The sequence below is a fragment of the Heterocephalus glaber genome, unplaced genomic scaffold (assembly GCF_053883595.1).
Source record: "Heterocephalus glaber isolate CG9 unplaced genomic scaffold, H.glaber_assembly_v1.0 deba00000347, whole genome shotgun sequence".
Classification (NCBI taxonomy): domain Eukaryota; kingdom Metazoa; phylum Chordata; class Mammalia; order Rodentia; family Bathyergidae; genus Heterocephalus; species Heterocephalus glaber.
In genome coordinates, this window is record NW_028258143.1 from 47,381,130 (window position 1) to 47,391,854 (window position 10,725).

General features: G+C 34.7%; 1 protein-coding gene across 2 annotated transcripts in view; it reads left to right on the forward strand.

The window, feature by feature from the left end:
• Positions 1-10,001, forward strand: part of LOC101708131 (xin actin-binding repeat-containing protein 2) — an 87,799-nt gene extending 77,798 nt beyond the window's left edge. For both annotated transcript variants that reach the window (XM_013076931.3, XM_087199883.1), the window contains 2 exons: positions 1,243-1,376; positions 7,916-10,001. In XM_013076931.3, the coding sequence (XP_012932385.2) occupies positions 1,243-1,337 (95 nt within the window). In that variant the 3' untranslated portion in view covers positions 1,338-1,376; positions 7,916-10,001. The remainder of the gene's footprint in view (positions 1-1,242; positions 1,377-7,915) is intronic.
• The last annotated feature ends 724 nt before the right edge of the window (positions 10,002-10,725 follow it).

The window sequence follows — 10,725 nt, forward strand, 5'->3', positions numbered from 1 at the left end:
GAATTGTTCCAAAAACCAATACACAAGTGAAATTTCTGTGTCAATCTGAACTACTACACAAACACTGGTTAGTAATGTAACCACCATTCTTTACAGGGACTGACACACTAAAAAAAAACAGGAAGTGACTGTAGGTACTAAGAGAAGTAAGGAAAGTATGGAAAGCAGATGTGAGAATCCAAATAGCTCTAAAATCTGAAATCATTAAAGAAAATATGTTTCTGAACCTTTCAAAGTACACAAATCTTATTATATTACAGAAAAGAATTGGTGTCATAGAATCAACCCTAAGTTGTTAAGAAAATAAACACTATACAATGTCCTGGGCTTAAAAAATACATTTGTACTTCAGAAAAAAATGTGTTCAGAAAGCTTTGAAAATCTTTGGACCAATTTTTTCCCCATTTCCCTGCCCTCCCTTTATCTCCTCCACCCTTCCCTATTTACAGAGACTTTGTTTCCATTTTTTCCTTTTCTCATATTTTTTCTTTCCCTTCTCTCCTTTCCTCTACCCTTCCCACTTCCCCTACCCCTTTAGACCTTCTCTTCCTATTTCACATTTTCAATTATACCATTTGAACCTTAGTTACATTTTTAATTTTTCACACCAGAGGAAGTATTCGGTATTTACACGTGTCTACTATTTATTTCACTTAAGAGTATGCCCTCAATGTGCATCCATTTAGCTATAAATGTCTCTAGCTTCTAGTTCTTTATGGCTGAGTAGTACTCCATTTTATAAAAAAAAACATATCTCTTCATCCAGTCTCCAGTTGACAGGCATTTTTTTATCTAAAATGTACCAATAAACTTAATGAAAAATTTTAAAAAGTAAATAAAAATCTTTGGACGAAGTTAGATAAAATTTTTATATGTATGGAAAGTTGGATTATCTATAGTGAATGAAAAGTTTTCTTGGGACCCCCGATGGCTGAGTTTACTATTGATATTTAACATAGTAAAGTGAATGGACATTTTTACTTGTACATGTTTGATGTAATAATAAAAGTCAATGTGTATAATGTGTAAATAGCAAAGATACTAGAGTAATATTAATCATTGTACTAGGACCTTAATTCTGATGAGAGTATAGGCTATATTCAGCAGAGCAACAGAAAGACAATAGATTTAGAAGTTTCCACTTTAACTTCATGGCCAACTAACACTGCTGCTGGTTTGTCATATTTTAACATTGTGATTGAAGATAATACTATATAAGCCTTTGCAAACTTTTATTTTTAGAAACCGCTGCTCCACGGCAAGGAAATATGTGCACTTTGTCAAAAGACAGTTTATCCAATGGAATGCCTAGTAGCAGACAAGCAGAGTTTTCATAAATCCTGCTTCCGATGCCACCATTGCAACAGTAAACTGAGGTAAACTGTGGTCTGTGGAACAAATATTCAAAGGGCCTGAAGTGTATGCACAACATCATGTTTCTAGGCAGACACAGATTTTTCCAGATCTTGCTGCTACCATCAGTTAACACAACCATACAATGGGATGTGTTTATGTTGCATTTTTATTGGTCAGTTGCTATGAACCTTTTCCTTTTGGAATTTTGCTTTCTTAATCCAATCCAGAGAATGCTTTTTGATTCAAACAGAGAAATCACACAGATAAGAAAAACTGAGAGTCACATGCAAATCAGAATTTGTAAGTTAGTATTTTAGTCCAAATTCTACTTTAGATTAGGAGTCAGTAACTTTTTCTATAAAGGTCCAAGATAGTGAACAATTTCTACCTTGCAATGTATGTCAGTCAGCTTTCCCATTGCTGAGACACAATACCAGCACAAACAACTTAATGAAGGAGAAGCTTAATTTGGCTCGATTCAGTCTATGATCAGCTGGCTCCAAGGCAGGAGCATCATAGTGGAACAGTGTGGTGGTGGAGCAAAGCTGCTTGATTCATGGAGCCTGGGAAGAGGTCAGGGGACAGGTGCCATAGACAAAGCGGCGGGGAAGCATAGATAGCACAGAAAGTCATGCTTCCACAACACACACAGGCTCACCAGGAAGTGTGCTTCACCAAGTGTTAGATGTTTCCCAATCCAGTAAAGGTGACATATGGGAATTAGGGATCACACAGGTCTGTTTCTGTCAGTACTCAGTTTCCACTCGAGTACAAGAGCAACATACACCTGAACACGAGTGTGACTGAGTATGATGGCTGTGTGCCAGTAAAAACTTCCTATGCCCAAACAGGTGTCAGGTTTGAGTTTACTAGGTTTGAGCTAGACTATCGAAGCTTAAAAAGAAACTCAGAATACAATCCATGATGGGTCAGGGAAAAAACTCTGTTTATTCTCTTACAGGAATAGAAGCACTCTATCAGCACAATTACCTAGGCACTCATTCTCCAAAACTCTTGAAGTAAATGCATTTAAATGAATATGGCATTTGTTTTGCTGTAGTTTGAGACACTGAATTTGGATTTATTTTGCTGAATCTAATGAGCATTTCTCAGACTAAAACTTTTCTGGCTTTAATTGACAATGTCAACACCCCTTGTTGCAGCATTTTCTCCCTTGGTTTCCATGACAACACATTATACCATTCTTTTCCTTCCCTTCTGAGTATTCCTTTTCAGGCAACTGTGTAGGTGACTCTTTCTCCATCAATACAATGTTAAGAGTTCCTCAGAATTCTGTTATAGGAATATATTTTTGTTACTTTTTCTATCCTTTCCAGTGAATCCCATCCATTTCTATGATTTTAAGTTATCATCCCTGTGATAATGATTCTGAAATCTCTCTTCAGATCTCTCATTTGTACATCAAATCTAAATAATAAAACTATTTCTCTGATTAGATTTTTCCATAAGTACAGCCAACTCAAAATGATTCATTTGCTTTTCACCAAAAATTACCTTTCTGACTGTATAGTCCATATGCTGCTGTATAAGTAAATGACATTAAGTGAATAATACATAAAGTTATCTTTTGACTTCTTCCTCTCCTCCATTCCTTGCATCCAAGCCATCACCAAGCCCTGTAATTTATTCCCCACAAATATTTCCTGAATTGTACTTTTTCTCCATCCCCATAGCACAGCAATTTTTCAAACATCTGTCATCTCCCACCTGGACTCCTGTAACACTCTTTTGGGTGATTGGTCTCTGATCTTCAGCACTTCTTTCCACCATAAAAAATCTGCCTCAATGCTTTGCTCCATAATGTGGTAATATTATCTTCCTAAAATGTAAATCTGAGGTACTCACCTAGTTAAAATCTATAATAGCTTCCCCTTTCCAAAAGCATCTAAAATGGAAACATGAATGAAAAGGCAATTCAAGACCTGGCCCCTTGTAGCTAACACCTCTATGTACTCTTACCTTATCCTATTTACATGTGACTTTTCATGCAGACTGAATTTCTTTGCGTTCCCCCAAATCATTATTTTTCTTTCTCATAAATAGCTGGTCCCAAATGTCATCCTAGTCCTTGGAGGTTTTTCCCATAACCGACTTCCACAAATCTTTCTGGCTAATGTCCACTCGTTCTTCAGTCCTCAACCGAGACTATGTTATCCATGTGGCTTACTGTGACCTCTAGGAATGGGTCAAATGTCTTTCCCTACGCTCCCACAAAATCCCCTGTGCTTGCCCTATTCTTAACACAATCTAATGTAATTGTCCCTAGCATTTATTGGGTTCATATTTGCATTCCAAACATCTAGTACAGGGTGACATATGATAAGAATCCAAAAATATTGATTGTGTGTGTATATATATATATATATGTTCACAGATACAGAAAATCAAATAAACTAAATAAATATATGGTTTAATAACTTATTACAAAGTGAACACTTTGTAACCACTACCAAGGTTAAGAAATCCAGCTTTGCAGCCATTCCACCATCCTCATCCTCCATTATGAACCTGTCCTAATCACAAACACCTTTCTCTCTCCCATAAGTTGTTTTCTTTAATCACTTTCTTGCATTTTTATAGTTTGTTTTCCAAATGTTTTCCTAAACAGTATACTTTAGTCTTGTCTTTAAACTTGGTATGTCTTTAAAGTCCTTCTAAATCCATAGGTTTCTCCTCCATTCTTTTATTTCAATTTGTCTGTGAAGACCCATGACATATGACCTGTAGAACTGTTGATGCTGGCATTAACAGTTGCACACTCAGTGCAGGCCAACATGCTCTTTTGTCTTCTGTTTCTTCTAAACTTTCAGCTAGACCTAGATTATTATTCCTTTCCCAAGAACATGTAAGTAGTGTTGGCAAGAGAAGAATAAGCACATAACATCTAATTGTCTCTTGTTCAGTGATTACAGAAAATATTAAGACTCAATATCTATCTATATTCACTCTTTAGTATTTGTAAAAATGTAATATTCTAATTTCATCATTTCTTTTTCACTTCTTAAAATACTTTTACAAAGAAATACTTCCTCTCATCTACTATTTCTTTATACAATGGTACATTTGGTGGAGGAAATACAAAATAATCATAACTCTTTGCCTTTATTTACCAATTAATATATTGATTATTTATTCAGTAATATTAATTGTCCTTTATCTTTCCCAGAAGGTAACTAACATTTTAAGAAAAACTGTTATTTGATTGAGTTCAATCAAACAATAATTATTACTGAAGGGCCAGGCATGGTGGCGCACGCCTATAATCCTAGCCCTCAAGTGTCTGAGGCAGGAGGATTGCTACGAGTTGGAGACCAGCCTGGGCTACATAATGAGTCCAAGGCCAGCCTGAACTATAAGGCAAGACTCTGTCTCAAAAAAAAAAATTACTGAAGCTTAAATTGCCTTCTGACTGGTCAGTGGGTATCTTTTTTTTCTCTAGAGTGCTTTTGACAAGACCTTAGTAATATTTGAGAACCTCCTCATTGTCTGGTAGAACTAGATGTTCTAAGCTATCTTCAACATTTTCTGTCCCAGACCTAGATGCAGCCATTTCTGCAACCCCTAGTTTCTTTTAGTGAGAAATGTTATTTCAAGTCAACAATACTCAATGATACTCGTTCTACTAGGTTACTCATTTTTTCTAAATATTGTGAATGGAAAGGGCTAATAAATATTTACATATATTATATTATAAACGCATAATGGTATTTCAAAATAATTCAAAACCAACCATTCTACTTAGCTTCTTCTTCGGTATTATTGTTATTTCTTTTTTTCCACTTTAGGGCTCAGTTCTCAGACATAAAGGAGATAACAGAATGAGGCTACTCTGTATTTATTTGTATAACAGTTTTTGAGTAAAAAAATCCATAAGAGTGACCAATTTTTTAATCAAAATATTTTTTAAAAATACATTTTGTCTCCTCATTCACCCACTTCCCATTTTTATATTACACTATATCTTCAGTGCAAAATCATACAGCCACTGCATCTCATAGTTTCATTATTGCCCTCCTATCATCTTAGTTCAGGATAGCAAATATGAATGCCTACCATAAATCCTCATGTTGCTGTTTTAATAGTCAGGCTGGTCACTGAAGCTTGTTTTGTTCAGAAAAGGCTCATGAGAGCAGTATTCTCTAAGTTCTTACATACTGATAAAAATTTGAGATCTTTGTAGTGGAAAGTCAATTTTGCTGAAATTAAAATCCTTGGCATACATTGACTTTCACTGACTATATCTTAAATCCATTATTTCATTTTTTGGCATAAAGTGTTAGAATGGTCTGATGATAATGTAATTTTCTTTTTCTAATAAGACATTTTTTCTTAAGCTACAGAGAATTTTTTCTTTTCGTTTTTATTTAAAGTTCAGTAATTCTACTAGAATAGTTCTTGGCATTGATTATTCAGGGTCAATACTGAAAATTGCCTCATGTGTTCTTTCAAAATGTTTTTACATACTATTTTAAAACAAGAAAGTTACTTTCAATTACAGCTTTTGAATATTTTATCTGTTTTATGACTTTAGTTTTCTTCTTTAAGAATTCCCATTATCTGTATATTGGCTATTTTTAAACTATCTTTAGTATCTTTCTCTTTCTCTTTAATCCTTCACATTTCTTTATTTCTCTTGAGCATTTAAAATTTCATTTTTATGTTCTTTTGTTTCTATTTAATATCCTATGACATTAATTTGATCTTGTGCTTCTTTTGGTTTTTATTGCTAAGAATGTTTTCTTTTCCATTTTTCCTGATTTCTATTTTCTGATTTCTGAGGTTATTATGAGCTTTTCTAATTTTCCTTCATTTTGTACTCTCAGGTTTTTTTTTATCATATTCTGTCTTAGTTAACGTCTTCATTTCTGGGAAAAGATACATGACACCCGCAAGTTAAAAGAGGAAAGGTTTATTTTAGCTCATAATTTGTAGAGGTTCCAGTCCATGGCTGGCTGGCTCTGAGGCATGTTGGCATGGCAGAGACATAACACAGGGGAGAAAGTTCATGGCATAGCAGGCAGAAGGCAGCAACCCACAAGCAGTAAGCCTCCCTTTCCCTTTTATCCCAGCCAAGCTAGGACCCTTTTGGGTGGTGCCACACACACCCAGGATAGGGCTTCTATTATCCACACTCAGATCTATGCTAAACCAATTTAGTGAACTAGTCTAATATTACACACCCTTAATCCCAGTATCATTCCCTAGAATCAGCCACCTCCAAAAGGTCCACAAGCTGATGAGACATTGGGGGGACATCTAGATACCAGCCATACCATGTTCTTAATGTCTTTTAGTTCATTTTGGAATCCAAAGTTAAATTTGTTTATCTGTTTTAGAGCATGTTTTGTGGCATGTTTTCATTACTTGTGAGGATAATGCATCTTACTTTTTCACTTTGTCAAAATAACTTTGCTTACCATTTCCTCAATAGATTTGTGTCACTCATTTTTATAAGAAATTAGTTTTCCCAGTCTTCAAAAGGAGATGACATTCAGGGTGACTTTTCTGATTTCACAGACCTACTTCTATTACTTTTCAAATACTGCTGAAATTAATAGTGTGAGTAGACCTCTGGGACTTCATGGCCTTTTGTTTCACTCTCTCATCTTGATCCAGATCTCTTTCATATCTGTTGTCATTATCCTGCTCAGTTTTCATCCCACTCCTACTTTTCCTTCTCAGTTTTGGGTTCTGTTCTCATAATGATCCATGGTAGGTGAGTTTTGAGAGTTCAGCTTACAAATCTCTTCAGTCATTCTTAACACTGGTTACTGGAAAGATGAAAAGGAAAAAAAAAAAACCTCCCAGTTTTGGGAGCTATTCTCTGATTGGTTCTGATACTTCCAGGAAGTATTGACTTGTTCTGTTGTCTCATTTTCAGATCCATCAGGTACCTTTCTTACTCCCCCTCCTGTCATCCATAGAGACGAGACTGTCATGGAGGTCTTGTGCCTATTGGTGGTTTGTTCTTAGCCCCTTCAAGCTACCTTGTCACTTAGTTTTGTTGTAAAGGTTCCCCAAAGGTTCCACTATTTACCTGATATGCTGATTTTTATGTGTGATTTTAATTTTATCAAGCATTCTGTTTGTTGATTTTCTTGGGGCTTATAAACAATAGCATAAACAAACCTTCTGATTAATTAAAAAAACAGCTAACAAGGAAATTCACATAGTTGATTCATGTATGTGTGCGCTACTCAAGATTTATTGAAAGTTATAACCCTTCACATAAATCATTGTTAGCACAGGTTTAGTCTTACTGTTCTATAACTGCATTTGCATTATAGAATGTACCACTATATTATACCAGTAAGTGACATGGATCATAAAATTGTAAATAGTTCAAGATATATATCATGAGACATATTAGTGGTAGCTATTATTTAATAGAATTGTTCAATTAATACAGTCATTCTGATTGCTAGTAAGTTAACTGTATTGAGTCTGAATCATTACTAAAGTGGATAATTCTTTAATTTTTCTATGTATTTATAGTAAATATACAAAATGCTAAGTTTTTCTTTTTTCTTTCTGGCAGTTTGGGAAATTATGTATCACTTCATGGACAAATATACTGTAAACCTCACTTTAAACAACTTTTTAAAACTAAAGGAAATTATGATGACAGTTTTGGACACAAACAGAATAAAGACAGGTGGAATTACAAAAACCAAAGCAATTCAGTGGATTTTATTCTCAATGAAGAACCAAGTATATGTACAAGCACCACAGCAAGCACTCTCATACCTGAAGATCTTGCAAAACATTTAGATGCTGGTGACAGTGAGTGGCAAAGGGATGATTTGAGAAAACTGGGGGAAAGAAGAAAATTAAAAATCATTTGGCCTCCTTGCAGGGAGATGCCTAAGAAAGACTTTCCCTTTGAAGGCGATCTCAAAATAAATAAGCCTAAATGGCCACCTGAAATGACAACTCCTCTATCCTCTGAATTTAAAACTGAATCACTGGTGGAACATTTTAAAACTCTGGAAAATAAAGAACCAGACATTTCTTTCCTACAGCCATATCTGCCATCCACTCCTAAGTATCAGAAAGAGGATGTTACAGGAGTTAAAGAAATGAGAATATATGAAGCCAGAAACGATGAGAAGGTAGAAAATATGAATGTGCAAGATAAGCTGAATGAATCTGCAGATACAAAGAATAAAAGAACAAGTGGAATGGATCTTAATGACAACAATAATGTGATTGTGCAGAGTGCTGAAAAGGAGAAAAATGAAAAAACTAATGAACCTGATGGTGCAGAAGTTTTACAGGTTACTAACACTGATGATGAGGTGGTGGCAGAATATTATAAAGAGAATTTGAATAAGAATAATAATAACAATTATGTAGCAGTCTCATATCGGAATAATTTCAGGCAGAAGACATCTATTTTAGAATTTCCTAATCTATTACCTCTGTCAAGTGCTAAAAGCTACAAAGCAAGCAAATACCAAATTAAAACATTGGAACATGCACCCAGAATCTGAGTATATTTGAATCTGAGAAAAGGTATTAAAGGAATTCCTAGCAGCAGATGTAGAGAAGCAGACTGACAGTGTGACTGCGGGCAGTCCTGTACAGTCTGCCCAAACCCAGGCCTCCAAGGGACTTCCTCACTAGGGGAAGCTCAACAGCCTCTTCTGATGCAACTCTTAAACACTAAAGGCATCCATTCACTTAACAGAAATTTACACTTTTCTTTTTTTAATGAATATTATCCAACATGTATTTTATTTTATTTTTTAGCTTTTATTTTTATTAGTACACCTTTAGAGTGCGTAACAATCACATTCATCATGGGGTGTTGGTACATGTATAAAACACATCTCAATTCTTTTTTCATCATCTTTCCCACCCCTTCCTCCCCATCCCTCCCTCCATTTCGTCATCACCTTTCCTTTTGCAATAGATCTATCTCCTTTTTTCTTTTCTAACATGGTGAAAATCACTGCTTTTCCAAGACAAATGAGATCATTTTGAGAGTGATTTATTAGAATGCGTAGATCAATTTAAAAATATGCCACGTTTGTATTTAAGAGAATTTGGAAAGGGCATCAAACATTGGCATGGGGAAACAACAGGAGCAGCCTACCTTGATGGAAATACAAAGGTGGATGCTCAGAGCCTGGAAGGCACAGCTGCACCTTCCTTTTCTGGCATGGAGGACATGCCTGAAGGACGGACTGCACAAGGCAGAAAGGAGCGGGTGCTCCAATGACACTGAGTGGAGCAACTCTAGCCATTTGCAAAAAGTCCACTTAACCGCTGAGAGATACTGGTGTTCTGGAATAAGACTTTACGGACTTTGATAACCTTTTGTTGAACTTGTAAACGTAATATTTAAAAGTCACATATGTTTCACAAAGTGGTATTTGCTGTATTATACATCATAATTTTTTGAAATTCACTTTAATCTACTTTTATTCTGAATTTAATGAAGAAATGAAACAATATGGCTACATTTTCCTCTCAAATAGCATTTACCTGTATCACTCTGTTTTTCTATGTAACATCGTGGATGAGAGAGTAAATACTACTGCTATTTACTACAATTCTTATACCTTCTCTAAAATTTCTGCTGAAATAAAATTAAGTCACCTGATATGCAAACTAATATATTTCTGTAACTTTTTTCCATATTACATATTGTCATTCTAAGTATTGTGTTTTCAAACATTTAAAAAAATATTGGTTCTAGGGCAACTATTTATCCCACACACACACAAATAATCTTGGAGAATACAAAACCAAAAATATAAAACCAAAGCCACAGTATTAATAGAAAATATAAAAATGTCAATCCCTTTTTGACTCTATACTTTAAAGATATGATGGGTATTTAGATAGTTCTTTAAATAATTCCCTATATGAAACTATCGTAGCTTGTGTCTATAAACATTTAATGAAAAATAATTCTCTACCAGCATAATGGGGAGTCCATACTCAGAAATAAATTTTAAGAGGGCAGTTAAATATTACTGCAGTATTTCAGGCCATTAAAAATCGTATCATAAATGTTATTATTCTGTTACAAAAACATTTTTTAAAAAATTTGGATTCTAAATTATCTGCTGATTTTTCCTTTCCTCAAATACATTTGATGATTGAGAAAGAAAAAAGATAACATGAATATAAATGAGTGACTTTGCATAAATTGGAATTGTACATGTATGAAACAGACCTTATCCTATATTGTCGAACATAACACAAACTGTTGACTTTCTATAAATAGGAAACCAAAATGCAGTGTTGAAAACTATTTCTTTTCAGAAAGTATCACAGATTCCCCCATGTGAGTTCCTATGTTCTCAACAGATGTGTAAGACCTGCCTTGCATTGGTT